At 44.1% G+C, this 22,422-nt stretch overlaps 2 protein-coding genes across 4 annotated transcripts in view; one reads left to right on the top strand and one right to left on the bottom strand.

Moving 5' to 3' along the window:
- Nucleotides 1-22,422, top strand: part of NF1 (neurofibromin 1) — a 75,034-nt gene that overhangs the window by 22,021 nt on the left and 30,591 nt on the right. For 2 of the 3 annotated variants that reach the window (XM_053961409.1, XM_053961412.1), the window contains exons 18-36: nucleotides 157-403; nucleotides 729-802; nucleotides 919-1,002; nucleotides 1,115-1,555; nucleotides 1,954-2,093; nucleotides 2,528-2,650; nucleotides 2,930-3,013; nucleotides 3,359-3,475; nucleotides 4,858-5,039; nucleotides 5,119-5,330; nucleotides 5,914-6,075; nucleotides 6,761-6,864; nucleotides 7,449-7,584; nucleotides 10,575-10,637; nucleotides 12,473-12,631; nucleotides 13,461-13,558; nucleotides 13,674-13,820; nucleotides 14,294-14,440; nucleotides 14,782-14,892. In XM_053961409.1, coding sequence (XP_053817384.1) covers nucleotides 157-403; nucleotides 729-802; nucleotides 919-1,002; nucleotides 1,115-1,555; nucleotides 1,954-2,093; nucleotides 2,528-2,650; nucleotides 2,930-3,013; nucleotides 3,359-3,475; nucleotides 4,858-5,039; nucleotides 5,119-5,330; nucleotides 5,914-6,075; nucleotides 6,761-6,864; nucleotides 7,449-7,584; nucleotides 10,575-10,637; nucleotides 12,473-12,631; nucleotides 13,461-13,558; nucleotides 13,674-13,820; nucleotides 14,294-14,440; nucleotides 14,782-14,892 — 2,831 coding nt within the window. The remainder of the gene's footprint in view (nucleotides 1-156; nucleotides 404-728; nucleotides 803-918; nucleotides 1,003-1,114; nucleotides 1,556-1,953; nucleotides 2,094-2,527; nucleotides 2,651-2,929; nucleotides 3,014-3,358; nucleotides 3,476-4,857; nucleotides 5,040-5,118; nucleotides 5,331-5,913; nucleotides 6,076-6,760; nucleotides 6,865-7,448; nucleotides 7,585-10,574; nucleotides 10,638-12,472; nucleotides 12,632-13,460; nucleotides 13,559-13,673; nucleotides 13,821-14,293; nucleotides 14,441-14,781; nucleotides 14,893-22,422) is intronic. The other variant, XM_053961410.1, reaches the window with a different exon arrangement.
- OMG (oligodendrocyte myelin glycoprotein) lies at nucleotides 18,224-22,137 on the bottom strand. The gene is made up of 2 exons (XM_053961417.1): nucleotides 21,864-22,137; nucleotides 18,224-21,135 (listed from the first exon to the last, which is right to left on the bottom strand). Exon 2 carries the CDS (start codon nucleotides 21,127-21,129, stop codon nucleotides 19,846-19,848), a length of 1,284 nt encoding a protein of 427 aa, XP_053817392.1. The 5' UTR covers nucleotides 21,130-21,135; nucleotides 21,864-22,137; the 3' UTR covers nucleotides 18,224-19,845.

Below are 22,422 nucleotides of genomic sequence, written 5' to 3'. Positions count from 1 at the left end.
AGCATCATGACAGCATATATGAGCTCTGATCCTTTTTAGAATGGCTTATTCCTACTAGAACAAAAGCAGTTTCAAACTGCTTCTTAAATTTAAGTTTGGCCAGGGCTGAATTTTTCACAAGCAGGGTTCCCCAACTGGGAATTGTATGTTTCCCAGGAAAGCACTGCAGGGTGCAGTGGAACCCCGATCTGCCGCCAAGCCCAGACCAAGCTGGAAGTGGCCTTATACATGTTCCTGTGGAGCCCAGATATCGAGGCAGTCCTGGTGGCCATGTCCTGCTTCCGTCACCTCTGTGAGGAGGCCGACATCAGATGTGGAGTAGATGAGGTCTCAGTGCATAATTTTTTGCCAAACTACAACACTTTCATGGAGTTTGCATCTGTGAGCAACATGATGTCAACAGGTAAGAGTCATGAGTCAGTTAAAGTAACTTAGTACCTGGACAAAAGACTGTTACTTACATTTGAGTTCTTTAAATGGGTTGAGGTTCTTGATTTCATGCTGCTCTGGCTTTGCTTGGAATGTCTTAGTTATTAGAATTGCTGGAAAGTGTAAGGAATTCGGGTGACTGAGCTCAGGAGGATTTTACAGTTGTGTAACAAGAAGCTACCTTTCTAAAGACTTGAAGGGGGATACATTCTCTTAATTCAATAGTTACTTTCAAAGATCCCAAATTTGATGTAGGTGGATTTTCAAAAGCTTGGTTAAATGTTCTGTGCCCTTTGCAGGGAGAGCAGCTCTTCAGAAGAGAGTGATGGCATTATTGAGGCGCATTGAACACCCCACTGCAGGCAACACGGAGGTGAGCTAACCTCTCACTTCATATGCTCTGTGTGCATATTAAGAAAACAAACACAGAAACATTGTTGCTACAAGTAGTTTTGAACTTAAATCTTGATATATTTTATCTTCTTTCAGGCCTGGGAGGATACACATGCAAAATGGGAACAAGCTACAAAACTAATCCTTAACTATCCAAAGACCAAAATGGAAGATGGGCAGGTGACTATGAATTTTTCCATTGGTTCAACATTTAGAAATTCCAAACAAGTCTTTAAGCTTGTTTGTTTTAAGGCATTTGAGTTTTCACGTAGCAAACGGCCGTTGTCTCCAGGTGACCGAGAGCCTGCACAAGACGATCGTCAAGCGGCGGATGTCGCACGTCAGCGGCGGCGGCTCCATCGACCTGTCGGACACGGAGTCGCTGCAGGAGTGGATCAACATGACAGGATTCCTGTGTGCCCTGGGCGGGGTGTGCCTGCAGCACCGCAGCAGCGCGGGGCTGGCCACCTACAGCCCCCCCATGGGCCCCCTCAACGAGCGCAAGGGCTCCATGATCTCCATGGTCTCCACCGAGGGCAGCGTGGAGACCCCGGTCAGCAAATTCATCGACCGCCTGCTCACCCTGATGGTCTGCAACCACGAGAAGGTGGGGCTGCAGATCCGCACCAACATCAAAGACCTGGTGGGGCTGGAGCTCAGTCCAGCGCTTTATCCTATGCTCTTCAACAAACTGAAGAATACCATCAGCAAGTTCTTTGATTCTCAAGGACAGGTGATTCACAGTTGTGTGATACTATTCACATTTGTGTCAGTCCCGTCTTTCCCCCGGGTGACTGAAATGGATCCCTGTTGGTGTTCTGTGCAGAGCCCCTGTGAGCGGAGTGATTGTCACAGCACATGTTAATGATTATTGTGGTTGTGATTCCAGGCTGTATTTAACATTCTTGAGTAGTGAACTCTTGAGTGCAGAATCTGTGAGATTGTTTGTGGAATCCTTATGGCTGGCAGTGTTCACATATTGAATTATGACATGTATTGGAATTCTGTTGACTTGGTGGTAACTAGAAAAATGCTTGTCCATGAGATTTTTGAAATGTTGCAGTATATTTGGCAAAAACCCTTTCTCTGGTTTTATGTGTAAAAAATTAACCAGAAATTTTCATCCTGTAGGTCTTGTTAACTGATACCAACACACAATTTGTAGAGCAAACCATCGCTATAATGAAGAATTTGCTTGACAATCACACAGAAGGGAGCTCCGAACACCTCGGACAAGCGAGCATTGAGACAATGATGCTGAATCTGGTTAGGTAAGGAGCCCTCTTGACCTTCCTGTGCACAGGCATTATGTTTAAGAAGTGAGTTGAAGCCTTCTAGTTTATATTTTCTGTGCTTGTGTCCTTGGAGAAGCAGCAGCTGATTTTCTGATCCTCCTTACAGTTCTGACAACTTCAGTAGTTGTGGAAGTTGTGTAGCATGAAGTGCATTGCTGAATAGTGACTGATGTTTTTTAAAGAGCTGACCATTCCATAGCTTGGCCCTATTCCCATAGGTGATCCTGGTTATTTTTCTGTCCATTGATGTTAGTGGTTAAAAACCAGCTGAAGGGCAGATTTCTGTTCACTATTACACTGATAGGAAATTTTGGCCAGAAGAAATTTGCTTCTGATGCAGGGGCTTTCTTGGGGCAGAGGAAGTGAAGTAGCATGAAGTATTTAATTAATCTTTTTGCTTTTTTCTTCAGGTATGTGCGTGTGCTTGGAAATCTGGTACATGCCATTCAAATAAAAACAAAGCTCTGTCAGTTAGTGGAAGTAATGATGGAAAGGAGAGATGACCTTTCATTTTGTCAAGAAATGAAATTTAGGTAAGGATGGCATTACCTAACTTACAGGGTAGAGTACTGTGGGCAAGTGTGGTTTTTTTGGTTAGGTGGTTAAAAAAGAAACCAGAGCCCTGTCACACCAATATTCCTGGTATAGGGAGAGTTCCCTTCTCTTTGTCTTCAGAATGATTATGATCCTGGTGCTGCAGTTAAGTATTATTTAGTTTGTGGTGATACTGAACACTTGTAACAATTTAATGTTTGATACACACTGGTGGAAAAAACCCAACAAAGCTAAAACAATCTATTTATGTGTAACAGGAACAAAATGGTGGAATATTTGACAGACTGGGTAATGGGAACTTCTAATCAAGCAACAGATGAGGATGTGAAATGCTTGACAAGGTAAGGGGCACTCTTCACCTGTAACAACATTCCAGGTGGCATTTGATATCCACGGATGAGCTGGCATGTTGGGCTTGCTATGACAATAATAATGTTAAGGAAAAGACAAAAATTGAAACTGAAGCTTTGGTGAGCAACAGCAGAATTATATTTAATGTTTAGTCTTAAATGACTTGGCTCCTTTTAATACTTTCTCTAATTTAGAACCTGTAACACAAAATATAAGAGTTGTTTTCATGACAGAACTTTAGTGGAATACCTTTTTATTATTAAAAATGTTATTTTTCATCTGCAGGTAGAGCTATAAGCAAAAGTGACTTATATTTGTTAAATTTTATTTTTCAGAGATTTGGACCAGGCGAGTATGGAAGCAGTGGTCTCTCTTCTTGCTGGGCTTCCACTCCAGCCTGAAGAAGGAGATGGTGTTGAGTTGATGGAAGCAAAATCTCAATTATTTCTCAAGTAAATAGTGACTTTTAACTGTTTCTCTATACAGTCACTCTAAGTAGAAGCCCTATATGACCTTTATTACAAACTGTGCTTTTCTTCCAGCAGAAATAATTGTATTATCCCAACAGGAATTACCTCTTCTCTGGCCCATTTAAAAATCTCTGCTTTGTAGGTTTATGAAAACATTTCCATTTAAAAAATAATTAGAAAATTTGGCTTTGTTTCTGCTTAATGCAGATGTGTTTTTCAGTCATGGTAGGAATTAGCTCGATTTGATACTGTATTTTATTTAATACAAAACTCTCTTTAAAGACATCTGTTGATAGAGGCACATCAGTGTTGGGGAGAATGGACATACCGAGTTTGGGACAAAGGGATGTTGTTGGAGCACAGTTAAGGTTTGGGCTGTGCTGCAGGGAGGCTCCTTGGGGTGGGGGTGAGGTTTTGGGAGGTGTGTTGTGTGTTATCTCCTGTGGGTGAGGTTTTGGGGGAGGTGTGTTGTGCGTTGGCTCCCGTGGGTGAGGTTTTGGGAGGTTTGTTGTGTGTTACCTCCTGTGGGTGAGGTTTTGGGAGGTTTGTTGTGCTTTGGCTCCAGTGGGTGAGGTTTTGGGAGGTTTGTTGTGCTTTGGCTCCAGTGGGTGAGGTTTTGGGAGGTTTGTTGTGCTTTGGCTCCCGTGGGTGAGGTTTTGGGAGGTTTGTTGTGCTTTGGCTCCCGTGGGTGAGGTTTTGGGAGGTTTGTTGCGTGTTACCTCCCGTGGGTGAGGTTTTGGGAGGTTTGTTGTGCTTTGGCTCCTGTGAGTGAGGTTTTGGGATGTTTGTTGTGTGTTACCTCCTGTGAGTGAGGTTTTGGGAGGTTTGTTGTGCTTTGGCTCCAGTGGGTGAGGTTTTGGGAGGTTTGTTGTGTGTTACCTCCTGTGAGTGAGGTTTTGGGATGTTTGTTGTGTGTTACCTCCTGTGAGTGAGGTTTTGGGAGGTTTGTTGCGTGTTACCTCCCGTGGGTGAGGTTTTGGGAGGTTTGTTGCGTGTTACCTCCTGTGGGTGAGGTTTTGGGGGAGGTTTGTTGTGCGTTGGCTGCCGTGGGTGAGGTTTTGGGAGGTTTGTTGTGCTTTGGCTCCAGTGGGTGAGGTTTTGGGAGGTTTGTTGTGCTTTGGCTCCCGTGGGTGAGGTTTTGGGAGGTTTGTTGCGTGTTACCTCCCGTGGGTGAGGTTTTGGGAGGTTTGTTGTGCGTTGGCTGCCGTGGGTGAGGTTTTGGGAGGTTTGTTGTGCTTTGGCTCCTGTGAGTGAGGTTTTGGGAGGTTTGTTGCGTGTTACCTCCTGTGGGTGAGGTTTTGGGAGGTGTGCTGTGCGTTGGCTGCCGTGGCAGGGCGCGTGTGACCGCGAGGGCCTGTCCCCAGGTACTTCACGCTGTTCATGAACCTGCTGAATGACTGCAGCGAGGCGGAGGAGGACGGCGCGGCGGCGGGCGGGCGCAAGCGCGGCATGTCGCGCAGGCTGGCGTCGCTGCGGCACTGCACCGTGCTGGCCATGTCCAACCTGCTCAACGCCAACGTGGACAGCGGCCTCATGCACTCCATAGGTAAGGCCCCGCCTGCCCGGCGCAGCGCCTGCCCCCTGCTTTTACATCCTCCTGACTGCTGCTGCCTTCTCTCCATCAGGCTTGGGCTATCATAAAGACCTCCAGACCAGAGCCACGTTTATGGAAGTCCTCACCAAAATCTTGCAGCAGGGGACAGAATTTGATACCTTGGCAGAAACAGTGCTGGCAGATCGGTTTGAGAGATTGGTGGAGTTGGTTACAATGATGGGTGATCAGGGGGAGCTTCCTATTGCCATGGCTTTAGCCAATGTGGTGCCTTGTTCTCAGTGGGTAAGTTGATTTTGTTTCCTACATTTTGTTAAAATAATAAGACTTCAAATAAAAAGTGCAACAACAGTCTGGTACAGAGAGAATAGAGCTGCCACTGAGCTAGCCTTTCTTTGTATGTTCATAAAATTGTACTGAATCTAAGTTCAGATCTTGGTGATAAACTGCATTTTAGTTAATATCTAGGAACGATTTTATATGCACTTATTATAATAAATGCAACTGTGCTGGTTATTTATTACAGGTGGTGTGTGCTGTGATGCAGACATGCAGAATTGTATTTGCTCTTCTAGGTTTTAGCAAGATGAGTTGGGCTTTGCTATACAGCGGAGTAGCTGCTTGTCTGCCTGGATAACCATTATGAACTTGTAAGACTGGATAGCCTGAGGCAGATTTTTAGACAAGCAGTAGCATAGGAAACATTTGCAGAGAGATTGTTTTTGTGTAATTTGATATTTACCTGCCAGAGCCCATAGCAGACATAAAGCTTTATTGCAAACTGCTTGGTGATTCTGTCATAGTACTGGGGTTTCACTCTTGCCTTGGCTCCCTGTGAGTCAGATCAACTCTTGTTCCTCCCTTTAAGGATGAGCTGGCTCGTGTCCTGGTCACACTCTTTGATTCCCGGCACCTGCTCTACCAGCTCCTCTGGAATATGTTCTCAAAGGAGGTCGAGTTGGCAGACTCCATGCAGACACTCTTCCGAGGAAACAGCTTAGCCAGTAAAATAATGACTTTCTGTTTTAAGGTATGTCATCTCTTTTTTTTTTCTCTGCTACAGATCTCTTCAATAGCAGGAAAAGTTTAGTAATATGAAAATACAAAGCTGCCAGTCTGTGGGGCGAAGCACTTGAGTAATGGGATTAGATAAAAGCCATACTGAGTTGCCTTTGGGTCTCAGTTTGAGTTAGTCTCAGCTCTCACATCTGTTAAGTTTCAGGAGTTTTCTTTTTGTGTTTTAACATTTCATGAAGTGAATCTTGCAGAACACTTATGCTCAGGCCCTTAAAAAGTAGCTATCCCCCTGGCACTAAACTTTTGCCTTTCTGGCTAGTTCAGTTATATGAGTGATTCTGGGCCAGTGCCAGCTGGAAGACTGTTCCTGGTAAATTCTGAGGTCTTGTTTGTGCTCCCATTTCAGTTTAAAAAGTTGTGTACAAACAGAGGTGAAGTGTGGAGTCAGTCCTCTAAGAAAGAATGTCTGCTGGTTAGCCGTGTTGTTATTTTTCTCTTAATTGGAAATTAATTAAAATACCTGTAGAAATTGACCTTGGTTGTGTTCCAGAGATGAGATTATAATATACAAACCCAAGTTTTACAGGAATTTGGCTTATGCCAAAACAGATCAAGTGTTTTCAGGCTGTTGAAAGCTTCCAGAACTTTGCAGCATTCCTGTGTCATCTGGCCTCTGTCCTTGTTTCCCCTGCACACAGGTCTATGGTGCTACATATTTGCAGAAGCTGTTGGAACCTTTGCTGAGGACTGTGATCACATCCCCTGAGTGGCAGCACGTCAGCTTTGAGGTGGATCCAACAAGGTTTGAGATTCAGGGCGAGCAGCAAATGTATTTATCTGTAAACATGATTCCTGCTCATTGTCTGTAATAGGATTCCTTTTTCCTTGTTGCAGATATTTTTCTCATGCTTTCATACTGTTGTACCTCTCACTTTTCCAGACACATTAATTGTCTCTGCAGCCCTCTTGCTCTGTTGTTTTAAATTATTTCTGACTCTTAGAAAAATTAAAAGTATTCATCTCTTAAGTAGCTTATGCAAAGATAGGCCTTCTAATTAATACTTTAACCATCAACTGTGTCTACCTCAAAATTCTTTTCAGATAAACCATCATGAACTGATAATGCAGTTATCAGTTGGAATTGTGTATGCATGTGTTTGTATGAAGTGGTCTGAGAGAATCCCACCTACAGCTGTCTGTTCATTACTGAATTTTACATGATCTTTTATTTGTACCTTATGTAGTTTAAAACAGTGATGGAAACTTCTGTGTAAAAGATCACAAGTATTTCCATAAGAAAAAGGGGAAATGAGGTTCTTACCAAGGATGTAAGTGCAGCTTGTGTTGTGTTTGATTGCTGGTCATACATGTGTGGGTCTGTTTCAGGCTGGAGCCCACAGAAAGCCTTGAAGAGAACCAGCGGAGTCTCTTGCAAATGACAGACAAGTTTTTTCAGGCAATCATTAATTCCTCCTCGGAGTTCCCACCCCAGCTGCGCAGTGTGTGCCATTGTTTATACCAGGTATGCCTGCAGTGGTTGCCTGCCCCTAAGCTTTGGGGTTGGTTTGTGAAATTCCAGCAGTTTGGAGTTTGGTGCTAGGCACAGGGGGCATCTCTAAAGGCTTTTCTCAGACATTTGATAAGTACTACCACTTTGATAAGTAACACCAGACTGAACGTTGGGGCTAAGTGGTGTTTTAAGGGTTGTGTTGGTGTTCAGGAGGTGACTGAAGGTACTCAGGTTCCCTGAGCTCCATCCCCAGCTCCTCTGCTCTGTCCCGTGGCTGCTGAGGCCAGTGTCCTGCTGGATCTCCTTGTGTGTTTCTGATGGATTCAGCTGCTGCTAAAAATCCGAGTGGGAGTTGCCTTGGAGCTCGCTGGGAATACAGTTTCTGGTCCAGTTGGAGGACTGTCACAGAAATGCTGTGTCTGGTGGATTATTGGAGCTGTGGTCTCAGTGAGGTGCTCTGGCAGAGCTACTTCTGCCCTTTCAGCCACAGCCTGTATTCAGGTCTAAGGCAGAGCCAAGCAGATGGATTTTCTGTGATTCTGGATTTTCTGGACCTGTGTGAACTAATGATGAGTAACAAAAATCCTGTCACATTTGCACAGGGGATGCTGGGGTGACCGGGGCAGCTGCTGCAATCCCCAGGGCTTGGGAATGAGAGCAGGGAATGTGTGTTGGGACTCTTGTGGTCTGGGGTTGTTTCTGTGAGCCCTTGCATTGAAGCAGGTGTGCAGATACTGAGCCTTGTTCCTGCCTGACAGCTCTGTAAAAGCCTCTGAACACTTTTGGTTTCTCTTCCTGACAGTGGCTGTGTTTGGGTTGGTGGCAGAGTGACTGTGGGGTTTTTTGATGTGTTTGGGTTTTGTAATCAGGAAGTGAAGTGGGCAGATTGGTCTCCTTCATGGCCACAGTGTCACATACATCAATTAGAAGAATATTTGAGTGTTACTGAAAATATCACACACAGCCTTGGTTGTTCCTTCTGTTATTGGATGTTGCATTCTCCCACACCTCATCCCAGAACTGGGTTTATATACTGTTTCCAGGATGTGTCAGATTATTGCCATTCCAGGGGTCCATTGGTAGCAACTATTTCTGTGCAAACCATTGGTAATTCCTTTGTGAAATGGAATTTTTAAAATGCATTCACCAGCAGGCATTCCCAGAGATTCTTCTATGGAAGCCTTTCCAAGTGTGTTGGCTTTATTCTTGCCTTTATTCTTGCCTTTACTGTGTGTGGTATTAAGGGTAATTTGTTCCCACAAGAGATGATTTACTGGCAGATATACAAGTGGTATTAACTGATATTTAGCTTCAATATTTACTACTTTAACTGTTTCTAGTAACAACTAGATTTCTGTACAAGTGTTTGACTAACAGTATTTGTGATGAACATTCTGTACTTAAAATTTCAGAGAGTTTTGAAGAGTCTGGCCTTTATCTGAAAGGGGCATTAGTCCATTTTTATCATAAGAACCAAACAGGTGATTTTTATAAGATAACTTCCCTTTTAAAAAGGTGAACGTATTCTATCCCAAGCACTAGTGAGAGTAAATTATACCGAATTTTGTGGTGTTTTTTAATGCTTAGAGTTTTAAAGTAACTGTGTGCAGAGAATGCTCACCAGATGTGTTCTGTAAATGATTAGTAGCTAGTTTTAATCACTGTAGCAACCTCACAGAAACAGTGTCTTTAGTTGGATATTGGCATCTGTGCTGGCTGGTATTTCTGTTTGGGAACAGAGCCCAGTGAGTGTTTTCCTTTGGAAACATCCATAACTGGCTACTGGGACAGATTCACCTGGCTCCTTACAGGTAATGTATGTTCAGGAGTGTCTTGTGAGAGCAAGCATGCTCACAGTAACTCCTACAGAGGATCTGTGCTGGCTCTTCCATAAAATCCCCACAAACATACATGGGTTTCCTTGTGAAAGCAAGGTGGAAATTTTCCTCTAGCTGCAGTATCCCAGTGAGTAGAGTGTGTGTACAACTGCTTCAGAAGGCACTCATGGAAATTACACAGGGGAAGTTGGCAGGGGTGCCACTGGTTAAATATTAATAGGTCCTGCACAGGTTTCAGTTCAGCTTGCTTAGCAGAGAGCTTTACTGGCTGGTTTGGGCTGGGGTGTTTGCTTTTCATTCTGTTCCATCCTGAACGTGTGGAAGCTCTCTGCCAGTGGCAGTGTGACCCTCTGGAGGTGGCTGAGTGCTGCAGGCTGGCTGGGACCCAGCCCTGGGTGCTGCTGGAGGGATGCCCAGCCCTGTCCCAGCTCCCAGGAGTGTTGATGCACCTCTGGCTGGGGAGCAGGGCACGAGGGGTTGGGGCTTTGCTCAGATGCTGCTGGAAGTAGGACAGAATTGGAGTCTTCTTGCTAGGTCCCTTTGCATCTCAGTGAAATGCAGAAATAAGCACAATCAAGTCAGATCTCTTGACTTGGAAATCTCAAATAAATTAACAGAGACTGCAGCTTCTTTCTTCCTTTGTCCAGAGAGTGTTTTATGGCAGAGTTACCTCTCACAGTGGTAATAACCCTGATGGTTCACAGGTCTAACCAAATTGAAGGACACACAGAGAAACATTGGAAGATTCAAAACTCTAAATTTAATTTAAAAAGCAATATGTATTTCAAAGGTATAACACTACTATTTGTATTGTTAAAATTATTTGGGGATGGTAAAATACATTTGAAAGCTGAATGCACCATTTAAGGCCCAAGATTGTGTATCATGAGCACATTGATGTGGTTTGACTTTTAATCTAGCCAGAAATAGTAGAAATGATTGAAATTCAACATTTGCTTGTTTTGTATTTAGTGCTTTGTAAATAAGATGTAATAAAATTGTGGAATAAAAACTCCATCATCAGTCTTTAGTTTATATATTTCATTTTCTGTTGGTTATGTTTGTTACATTTTACTGTGTAATTTATGTACAAGTCAACATTGGTTTTTTGTTGCTGTATGTAGTTGGTGCTGTGACTTGTTTGTGCTCATCTCTGTTCTGTAGGCAACTTGCCACTCTCTACTGAATAAAGCTACCGTAAAAGAAAAAAAGGAAAACAAAAAATCAGTAAGTTTGGAGACCTTTTTATTAGCCATTTCTTTCAAAGCACAACAGAAATCTTTTGCTGTTTGTTCAAAATATCTTCACTTCAGTCTATTTGACCTCACTGTAAAATCATTCTACTAATTCTGGCACAAAATAGCTTTCATTTCAATTAACACTGGAATTAAGTGTAGATTTAAAATATTCTCTGTGTGCCTATTTGGGTAAATGAGACATTTTTTAACATTACTGCTTAGTATTTAATATTCTGACTCTTCTAGCCTTGCCACCATCTTCAAATTAAAAAATTGTGGAAGAAAAATGTTTTTGGTTTTGAGAAAAATCTGGGTCTGTTGAGCTGCTTTAACACTCTGGCAGATAACCTGAGCTTGCATCCTGGGCAAAGAACAATTAATATTTGTGGGGCACTGGAAAGAGGCCTGTGGGACTTGTTTCTGACACATTTTCTTCTGTTTCCTTTGTGATTAAGTGAGAAAACCCCAACTTTAGTACTTGTATTATTCCCTGAGAAAAGCAGATTTTCCATTTTCAGTAACTTGCTGTGTTAGGGTTTAGGTCCGTGGGTTGCTTTAGAGCATTGTCTTTAAAAGTTCAGACTTACTCTTTTCTTTGGCAGTGACCTCAGAATACAAAGTATGAATCAACCAGAATGGAAATCTAGACTTTTATTAAATACTCTTATTTTTGCTGTAACTGAGCAGAATAATAATCATGTTTAAAATGCAAAAGCTGTGGGCAAACCAGTATTTTCCAAGAAAATATCAGTAATTGCATCACAAGGTAACTGACTGGAGTTCCTACTGAACCAAAGTGATTCTTGGTGTGTTTTGTACTAATGGCTTTGTCTGGTTTAAGCAGCATGATTTGAGATTGCATTAGTTATGTTTTGAAGTATTTTATTAAACTGGGATTTATTTGGAGGTGGTTTTTTTACTCTTAAACTATTCAGGATAATATCAGTTGCTAATTTTATTCTGTGGAAAGGAAGAATCTGACTCCTTTTGATTAACCATTATTACTCATTACAATATACACATATGGATGTTGGTGTTTTATAGAACCACATGTTGAATATCTAAGAACTTTATTTTTGTCAGAAGCTTTGTCTTTAACTTTTCAAAGTGAAATCAAAGACATCCAAAGAACATCTCTCCTCTTAGTAACTCATAGTTGATTTTCTAAAAGACAAGAGATTTCTTCAGAGTTATTTTTTCCTGGATGGCAAAGGACAATATTTTAAATCTGCTCAGTGGTTTTGTACAGTGTATATGTAGGCAGAGGAGTGCACTGGCCACTCAGCTCTGGCTCCTTCTGTCCTGGTGTGGACAGATGATGGTTTTGAAGGGTATTTCTGCAAATAGCTCCTCCTCACAAATGGAAAATTACTCCTGAAGCTGTAGAGCACAGTGTTATTGCTGGAGAGGCTCGTGGCTCAGTTGTGCAGTTACAAACACAGATCAAAGACCCAGTAGGTGAAAGGTGCTCCCTGTGCTGGGAGAGGGCAGTGCACACCTGAGTCTGGGGCTGTGGCACCTGCGGGGTCCCTCCAGGGGCAGGGCCCTGCGTGGGGTCAGCTCTGAGACATGGCCAGGAGCTCTGGGAGCCATGTCCCTGCCAAGGGAGCTGTGCAGCAGCTGAGGGAGAGCCAGCTGCTGTCTGAGAGCCCCACTCCTTTCCTTCTTGTTCTGGTTCTCTGGGATGCAAGAGAGTCCCACTGCAGTGTGCTGAGCATGATCGGTGTGGAAAGAATGCTTTGGCTTGGCTTGCCATGCAAGGCTTTTGTGAGCCCTTGCCCGTTGCTTAATGCAGGACTGTTGTGTGTAATTGTCCGTGCACAGGTGGTGAGCCAGCGCTTCCCCCAGAACAGCATCGGGGCCGTGGGCAGCGCCATGTTCCTGCGCTTCATCAACCCCGCCATCGTGTCCCCGTACGAGGCGGGCATCCTGGACAAGAAACCCCCGCCCCGCATCGAGCGCGGCCTCAAGCTCATGTCAAAGGTGAATCCAGACACCTGTCTGCCTGCCCTAGGTTATGTTCTACCTGCTTCAGTACTGCTCCTAGACCAGTAGGAGAAAAGGGGCAAATGTGGAGTTCTTTGTAGCAGCCATCACGTTTATTTGAAGGTGCAGTGTCTGAGCTGTGTATATGCATCGTGGCGTTGTTCGAGCTCTCAGCAGTGTAAGGATGGGGACGAACACTTTGCCAAAAGGATGGATAAGAGAGTGGAATTCCAGCCCTTCACTTGAACTTCTCATTTGGAAACTAGCAAAGAGACTGATGTTCCTGTGAGCACAGTGAGGGTAGCAGCAGCCAGCATTTATCCCGCTGCAGTTCATTCCACTGCTAAAGGGATTTTTCCTGTCTTTAATTTTATTTGGTCATAATGCTTGTAAAAAAATTTAAAAAAGGTTTAATGAAGGCATACAAATTCTATGGCCTGTGTATATTATCTATTGTAAATGCTGGGAAATTGTATTTTTCTTTAGGTAGGGGTGTGCTACTGCTTTTATTTACCTGTCCTAAGTTCCAGGAGAAATACTTAATAGCTTACTGGTGCTTTGAAAGATGATTTATTTTCCTAGTTTAAAGTTCATAAAAAAGTGAACTGGTTTTTAGTATTTAAAAGTATGAGAAAGAAAATACTTTGGAAATGAATGTATTTTAAATTACTTTACTTACTGGCTTTTTGTTGTGAAACATCAAGACAGCAAGTGAAAATGAACTGTTTCTGCCAGTTTAATTTCACCGGCAAAAGTATTTGTGTCAATTACTGTAACAGCTGATACATTAAACCTCTGTGTGTCTCTGCCATGTTTTTTCCTTTAGATCCTTCAGAGTATTGCCAACCACGTGCTGTTTACGAAAGAGGAGCACATGCGGCCTTTCAATGACTTTGTGAAGAGCAACTTTGACGCGGCACGGAGGTACGGCCAGGCCAGCGCAGGGCTGTGCTGCGTGCAGGGAGAGCTGCGGTGCCCCGCAGGACAGCCCCTCGCTGGCCCTCCCACGCTGACGTTGGTCCCTGCCTGTGAATTGCAGGTTTTTCCTGGACATCGCGTCCGACTGCCCGGCCAGCGACACCGTCAACCACAGCCTGTCCTTCATCAGCGACGGCAACGTGCTGGCGCTGCACCGCCTGCTCTGGAACAACCAGGAGAAAATCGGCCAGTACCTGTCCAGCAACAGGTGAGGCTGCAGCCCTGGCACGAGGGCGTGTGCTGAGGGCAAAGCTGTCAGAGTCCTGGAGTGGCTTGTGTTGGAAGGAACCATAAAGCTCATCCCATCTCAGCCCCTGCCATGGGCTGGGACATCTTCCACTACCCCAGGGTGATAGTCCAGCCTGCCCTGGGACACTTCCAGATGTGGATGGGACAGCCACAGCTTCTCTGGGAACCTGTGCCTGGGCCTCTCCACCCTCACAGGGAAGGATTTCTTCCTAATATCCAATCTAAATCTCCTCTCCTTCAGCTAAAAGCTGTTAATATTTGGAAATACTCCCTTGTGTTGCTTCTGTTATTACTGAGAAGAATATCAGTCATCATTGAAGATTTCTCAGAATTACTTTAAAAAAGAAAATCCAGCTTGTCCCAGCTGAGGAGGGGTAGTGGGAGTTGCTGAGTAAAGAAGGAGTTTCCTGACAAAGAACGTGTTGTTTGTAGGGACCACAAGGCTGTTGGACGACGACCTTTTGACAAGATGGCAACGCTTCTTGCCTACCTGGGGCCTCCTGAGCACAAACCCGTGGCAGATACACATTGGTCCAGCTTAAATCTCACTAGTTCCAAGTTTGAAGAGTTTATGACAAGGTAATGAGATTACTGTGGTGGGGACATACAATGTGGATTTCTAGACTTGATCATGTGAGATGTCTGTAGTTTATAAGAGACTCTGCTATCAAGGCTCTCTATTTTAAAGGAGAGTTTAAAAAGCTGAGTCTACACAAACCTTTCAGGTTTCTGAGTAGATTTTAATTTAAAAAAACTAAACTGAAAATGAGAAATGCTGCTAACATATGTGATTTAAGGAAGGCTCAAGATTGTGTAAACTTAATATCTTTCTTCAGAGATGGAAGTACAGAGGGTTTGGGATTTTTTAAATTTGTTTGAAAGGCAGTTGTGAAAGTTGATGTCAATGTATTGCTTTTTAGACATCAGGTACATGAAAAAGAGGAGTTCAAAGCACTGAAAACATTAAATATTTTCTACCAAGCTGGGACATCCAAAGTTGGAAATCCTGTTTTCTACTACATCGCTCGCCGGTAAGAAACCCTTCACCTTCCCAATCTGAAATGAACCTGTCAATCAAAGGTATCAAGTGTGTGTAAGAGACACCAGTTTGGTAACAAACAAGAGTCTGAAAATAGCTTATTTGTTAATATTTGCTGACGGTATTTTTGATTTGTTTCCTAAACCAAAACTATAATTTCAAAGTAATTACACTCATGACAGGACTCATTCCTAGAGGTGTTAAGGAAAGGGAGATCCCTGTGCTCACCCCCAGCTGTGGTCAGAGGCAGCTCTGGGGATTGGATGAGCTGCTGAAGCTGCTCTCTGTGCTGAGGTGCTGCTGGTGGGGGCGTGCTGGCAGCCCTGGAGAGGCTGGTTTGGCTTGGGGGCCCATGGGAATGCTGCCAGGGCTGGGATTTCTCCAGTCCTGGCCTCACCAGGCACTTTGGGGTGCTGGCACAGCCCCTGGGGTGTTCATGGTCTGGCCACTGCTGGTGCATTTTGTGCCTCTGGGAGCAGAGCCCTGCCTGGGGGTGCTGGGGTTGTGCCGTGGTTTGTGCTCCCTGCTGGCTGTGCTGCCCATGGTGGCAGTGGCACTGGGGGACACGTTCAGTGTTGTCATGAGAGGATGTCATCAGTGCTGATTCTTGGGATGCAGTGAAAGAACACAAGATGAGGAGCATCACTTATCTTCTGTAGTGATTTTCTGTCCTCAAAAGCCACACAACAGTCCATGAAACCTGCAGGTGTGCTGACAGAATGGACTGGCTCAAGGGCAGCCTGGATGCTTTTTTCCCCCTTTAAAATTTATTTTTTTTACCAAGATTCCTAATGTTTAATCCCCTTACATGCACAGAGTTAGAAGCAAAGGCAGTCTTTTGAATTCTCTTTAAAAAACTCTGTTTGCTTGCCACATTTTTCTTCTCCATTTTGTTCCATTAGACACGGCCTTATTTCATGTCAAGTCAAACAAAATGCCTGCATTGTTATCCTGCCTTGTTCAGACCAGAAATTAGGCATACAAATGCAGAGAGTAGTGATAACCCATCTTAAAAAGTGACTGTGCCTGGCACTGATCCGAGGCATCCTTCTGCATTCTGTGCAGACCTGACATGCAGTGTTTCCTTGTTTGCAGAGCAAGAAGTGGTTATTTCAGCTGCAGAGAAAGAATTTCTGGAAGTAAATCAAGACAAAAGTTTGCACCACATGTTTGTTAGGCCTAGCTCACATCCCTTTTCTTTAAAAGCAGAAAAATTAATTTATCCAAAGATGCCTCACTGGGCAAAACTGTCATGGTCTCCAGTCAGCCAAGCATTCCTGCCTTCAGAGAGGGTGGGAAGGAGCAGATTTTTGAACATTTTATCCAGGTATGAGATACTAATGAAAATATTGTTGTACTGCAACATGAGCCTTGCTGCTAGGTGAGTTATTACCTTTGTCTTCAGCAACTGCACAATTGAGGAATCCTGGCAGGGCTGCCTTTCAAACCAGCAGGAAGGGCTTTGCTCTGGGATGATGCTCTGGCATCATCCCTTCTCATAGGGATGTGGCTAACTGGAGCTTACTTGGGGTGTTTGTCTTCTGGTTCTAAGCCAAGTGTTGTGTTTTCAAGGTGTGAAATGTGGAAAAATTGTTTAGATTGGAGCTACCAGGCTGGTTGAAGACTTGTAGCAGGCTGGGGTTTTTTGGGGTTGGTGTTATTCCTTTTTTTTGTTATTTTGGTTTTTTTTTTTTTTTGGTTTTTTTTTTTTTTTTTTGTTGTTTTTTTTTTTTTTTTTTTTTTTTTTTTTTTGTTTTGGTTTTTTTTTGTTTTTTTTGGTTTTTTTTTGTTTTTTATAATTGAAGATCTGGATGCTAAGGCATTGTTGAGTCATTTTACTGATATATCTGGATCAGTTTATGTCCTCCTTGTGCTGTGAAATTTAATTCCTTCTGTCATCTATCTTCACATTTTGTTTCCTGGGCAACAACCCAGCTTCTGGAGCCAGTACTCTTCTGTTTTTAATCCTTACCCAGTTACAAAAATGATCCATAAATCAATGAATATTGATCCTGAACTACTGCCATTAGGTTTTAAAGCTGATCCCAAACTAATTAATAGGGATAAAACCTCTGAGTTATTGCTGCAGACCGCAGCAATCCCCACAGCAATTTTACCCTTTCCAGAGCGAGTACACAGCTATTAGAGGTGTGCCAGAGCTTTTCTGGGTATTTTGAATATTGCCCTGAAATGCTAAATAGTTGTTTTGGATACCAATTTCACCGAGAATAGATTATTTTGTATTTCTGGAGGTCTGAGTGCGCGGCGTGTTTACAAACCCAGGCCCTTGGGCTCAGCTCAGAGTGGCTGCGCAGTTGCCCAGCAACAAGTGCTCGACTCCCACACTTCTGCCTCCTCCCTGCTGCCTTATCGACTCATTCGTATTCCAGAAAAATACCAGGAAGCCTAAATTCCAGTCTGCTTTTCTGAAAGCAGTCAGAGCAGGCAGCCCTGGTGCTGCAGCAGCTCAGGCAGGGTTGGGGAGGGAGCGCAGCCCCGGAGTGCCGGGATGCCAGCTCACTTCATGCCCAGCTCTGGGTCTGGGATCCAGCTCCCCAGTCCTGCCCGTGCTTTTGGAAACCCCAGAGCCCCATTTCCACTTTCAGGCTTTTCTTAGCATGCTGAGGGGTTTGAAGGCTGGATAGCAAATCCTTTAGGGTGGGGGCTTGCAGTCTGCCCCACATAACCTCTGGAAAGCAGTGTTTTCCTATGGCTGGTCATCAGATTGTCTTATTCTGGGTGAAACATTCTCAGAGCCTTTAAAGTCAATTCCCTGTAGGTTTTTTTAATGCAATAGAATTTGGCATCCTGTACTGATTCTGCAGCAAAGACACATGCAGTATTTCCTGTAATTTCCTCAAATCAAGCAGTTTAGCCACAGCACCTCATTTTGTGATGAGTCCAGCCTTGCAAGCCCAGCTGCTCCCACTGTGTGGGATGAGGCCATGAGAATGATGCAGTTCTGGGAATTGCTGAGTTCTGAGCATGGGAAATGGCTTGGTGCTGTGCTACAGTCAGTCAGCACTTAGCTAACCCAGGGACTGTCCAAGGAGATTGGCAGCAGGGACTTTTTCAGTGTTTCTAAAGTTCTAAAGAGTAGGAAGGGGAAGGATAGTCCCAGTGTTGTGATATCTCATCAGCATATTGCTAAGCAATATTAGACATACATCAGTATCTAAATAATGCAATTTAATATAACCATAATTTCCCCCCATAAGACATGACAATGGAGCCAAATGTCTGCTTTAAACAGGTTTGTATAATACAGTGCTATCTATGTATTTGTTTTACTCTGCTTATTAGAAAAGAGGCACAGTCACTAGTTCAGTTCAATACAAACATAGCTTTATTTTTACTTAAATGCCAATGAAGTAACTGTACAAATCCATTGTGTAACATTTACTGTTAGAAATTAAAATACATTTCCGGTTATAGAAATACTGTTCACAATTGGAAAGTTGTCATTTCTTGATACCAGTAGTTGTGAATGATCTACAGCCCCCACTGACACCTTAGGAGAAACAGGTAGAGGACTCCAGTCTCGGTTGTGAGGTTTTCTGGGTTTTGCAGCACCTTCATGCTACAATAACTGGAAATTAAATGGCCTGGAATGAATGGAAAACATTGTGTAAGATCTGTAATACTAAGTGGCTAATACTTTTTCAATTAACTTGTTCTTCAGTTTTCATTTCATGCTGTTTGCAAAACTTCATCTGTAGTATATCAAGTACCTTTGCCATAATTTAGATAATTTTCCTAGAGTGGACAGAACCATGCGTGCAACTATTTCTACTGGCTGACGGTGCAGATGTCGAGGAGAAGAGCATCCATGCTCGCCCTTAGAAAGCAGGGATTTGGGCATGTTCAGTGCCATGGACTGGATTCATTCTCTTTGGAGTCACAAGAGTCAGGAATGTTTCAACGACAGCTCACCAGCTAACTGCTTAATTGGTTTGTTACATGACTTGTGTTTGAAATCGGCTGATATTTCATTTTAGTGATAGTAGTTTGCTTCTGGCTGATTTGTGGTATTCTTTTAAGCACACCATATTAACATTTCAGGATGTCACTTGACATAAAATCAAGGAGTTCCAGGTCATTAATTTGGGTGGATAACTCCTTGGTGTTTGACAGTGTCATGGCATTGAACATCTGGCATTTTTCTCTACTTTTATCTTTTTTTTTTCTTCTTTTTTTCCTTTTTTTTTTAATATGGAGAGAGCAATAACTTGCCTGCAGTCTCTAAGTCAAGCCAGAGCAGAAGGATACTGGCCCCTACCACTGTCCCATGCTGAAGTTGGACCATGTTGCCACCTCAGTTTACACCCTCTTAGCAGACATCATGGCATTGTCATATTTAATTCCTAAATTCAAAACTGTTGTTCTTCATATTTAAAATACTCTAATACGTATGAAGCAAACATAGATATACATGCTAGCGATTTTGCTCAGGAATAACTTCTGATTAGTGAAACAGTTCAGTTTAGTTCCTTTATTTTTTCCCTTTCTTTTGCATGTCATCATAACTTACAAAGAATCTGTGCTGCTATATTACAGGAATTGCTCACTGGCAAGTCAAGCAAGACAATGCAGATATGATACAGGCCTTCTGGTTTTTTCCAGTTGTTCAATGACAAAATCATACGTAAAATCAATACTTAAAATTCTGATGTGTTTATTCTGTGCAAGTAAAATGAAAAATTTAAATACAAAATAAGCACATTTTTAAAAACAAAATAATAGATTAGTTGTACTCAATTAAGACATATGAAAATAAGTAGCAGCTTAGTATCGAGACATTAGTGTGCGCGTCTTTAAGAACTGTTACTTTCTTTAGATCAGAGTCAGGACTTTGAATTTCTTTCATTCCTTATTTCAGCTGGATGCGTTAACTCCAGCTGTTATCACAGGAATAACCTCAGTAATTTCCACGGGGTGCAAGCCCTTAGTCCATAGCCACGGCCACGGCGTGCAGCAGTGCCAGGCAGAGCAGCCCCATCTGCCAGCGGCTGGCGCGGGAGGGCACGCGCGCGCTCGGCGTGGCCTCCTCCTTCCTTAAGGTAGCGGTTGTGCTTTGAGGCACCTTGGAGTAGTTTGTTGGCATTCCACTGGTGATGCTTAAAGTCATGGGAGTGGTGGAGGATCCCGTGGCAGGGGCCAGGCTGGCGTTGCCCTCGGCGGAGTCCTGGACGAGGATTGTGCGAGTGGCCGCGGCCTCCTGGGGGCCGTCGGGGGAGCGGAGCAGGGGCCGGTCTGTGCCGGGGAACAGAGCCGGGTGGCTTTGGGTCGCCAAGGGAGGCACTTCCTTGGCTTTAAACTGTTTGTGCGTTTTGGTCACTTTGGTGGGCTCAGGCGCCGCGGCAGAAGCCTCCCTGTCCGCTGCCTTCGTGCCTTTGATCATGGGGCTGGAGTCCAGGGCCGTGGGCTGCGCTGGCGCGGCGCTCGCCCAGGGCCAGGGCTGGTCAGCACAGGGGGCCCCCACAACACGGGCAGCTGTGCCCTGCACCCACTGCAGCACGTAAGGGATGTTTTGGTTATCGCTGCAGGACCAGGGGTTGTTGTACAGAGTTATTACCTGCAGCTGGGAGAGCTGGTCAAAAGCTTTGTCAGGAATGTATGAGAACTTGTTGTTGTGCAGGTAGAGGCTTGTGAGGTGTTGCAGTCTCACCAGTGTTCCTGGGAGTATCTGGGACAAGAAGTTATTGGATAGATCCACTGTCTCTATGTTGTGGGGCATATTGGTTGGAACTGTCCAAAGTTTGTTGCTGCTGAGATTGAGAAACTTGAGACTGCTCAGTGTGTTGTTGATCAGGACAGCTCTTTCCACCATATTCCTGGAAACATCGAGCACTCTAAGATTCCACTGGTAAGCTGTATCAAGTTTCTGAAGAACTTTAATGTTGTTGTTTGTGGCATACAATTCCCATAAGGACTTGGGCAGATGAGCAGGAACATTCTTGAGCCAATTATTTGAAATATCAAGGGTCCTCAGATTGGTGAACCTCGTTAGCTGATGATCGAGATCTACAAACTGGTTAAAGGACAGATTTAAATATGTAAGGTTGTCTTGAAGTCCCTGGGGCAGTACAGTTAAGTTTCTGCCTGAACAGTCCACATTCCTGTCGTTTCCTGAGCACTTACAGCTAGAAGGACAGATACCCAAACCAGTGGGTATGAAAACCAGAAGGACCAGCAGACAGGTAGATGTATTCAATATCTGGTATTCCATTGTTGCCTGGAAATAAATATACCAAAATGACACCCTTTAAATCCATGTAATACATTTTATCTCTGTATAAGGGTTGTCTTGGCAATGGCCACTTGCAGGAGAAATTAAGTAAAAATATCAATAACCCCCTTTGTGGCACAGTCCTTTTTAGAATTGTTCAAGAGAGACTTCACAAAGCATCCCTTCAGCCTGTCGTGTTGTCTGGCAGAATGAGACTTGTTTTTTTCATCTCCCTTTCCCCCTCCAGCTCAAATGAGGGCTTTCTTCCGAAAACGCAAGTCTCTTCCAAACATTATACAATGTCTGCTTCTTGTTTTTAGTGATTTCAAGCCTATATTATGTTTGGAATAATGTGTTCATTTATAGAGGATGAAAAAATGGCTGTCAACTAGATCTTCACAAATCTCTGCAGTAATGTAGCAGTCCCCCCCATCCAGGCATGCTGTTTGCTTAAGTAAACTGGTTAAAATACATCGTAGGAATTTAGCTTGAAACCCAAATGCCATTGTTCATGCTTACATGCACTGTAGCATTTTTTCCTCCTTACAATGTTAATGACGATCTCAAAGCTGGAAACACATGTTTAGAACCCGAGTTACCGTTAGTAAGAAATCTCCGACACTGCAGCAAATTTCTGGTGCAAGCATCTGTCATCAGCTCCTAATTCCATTCCCGTTTCCATCTCTGATTTGGTAGTAGGATTTTGTGAGTAAAATCAAAAAGCACAAACTTACCGTGGTGTCCTGCAGTATCAGCACATCGTTTCTGTGATGGATTGGAGCTTAGAGGTCGCCTTGTTCTGGAGAGCAGCTCCAGAGGCTGCCGGGGGCTGTGCTTGTCTCAGCTGCATCGTACGGCTGCGCCCGGCTCCGCAACCACCTGATCCTGTGGGCACTGCAGAGCCGGCCCCGAGCCCTGCCAGGGGCCTGCTGGGCTGGGCTGGGCTGGGCTGGGCTGGGCTGGGCTGGGCCGGGCCGGGCTGGGGCTGCCCCCGGCTCCCCAGCCCAGCTCTGCCCCCGGCTCCCCAGCCCAGCTCTGCTGCTGCCGCTGCTCCCTCCCAGCTGGGCTCCCTCGGGCAGCCCGGGCTGCTGCTCCGCTGCATGGTTCTGTGTGAAATGTCAGCTTAGCTTGGCTTCCTTTTGCCTTCTGTTAACCTCTCCTCCTGTAACAGAGGTTAATGTGAATTTAGGCTTTCTAGCTTAAGCTTTTTTAAACTACACTGCCAGAACGTATTTTCCTAATTTTAAAATACTGTTTTCTGCTCCTTGGATCAGGCTGTCACTGTGTTGTCAG

The sequence above is a fragment of the Vidua chalybeata genome, chromosome 20, assembly GCF_026979565.1.
Source record: "Vidua chalybeata isolate OUT-0048 chromosome 20, bVidCha1 merged haplotype, whole genome shotgun sequence".
NCBI classification, from domain to species: Eukaryota; Metazoa; Chordata; class Aves; order Passeriformes; family Viduidae; genus Vidua; species Vidua chalybeata.
The sequence above is the reverse complement of the archived record's forward strand: the minus strand, read 5'-3'. Positions and strand labels throughout refer to the sequence as shown.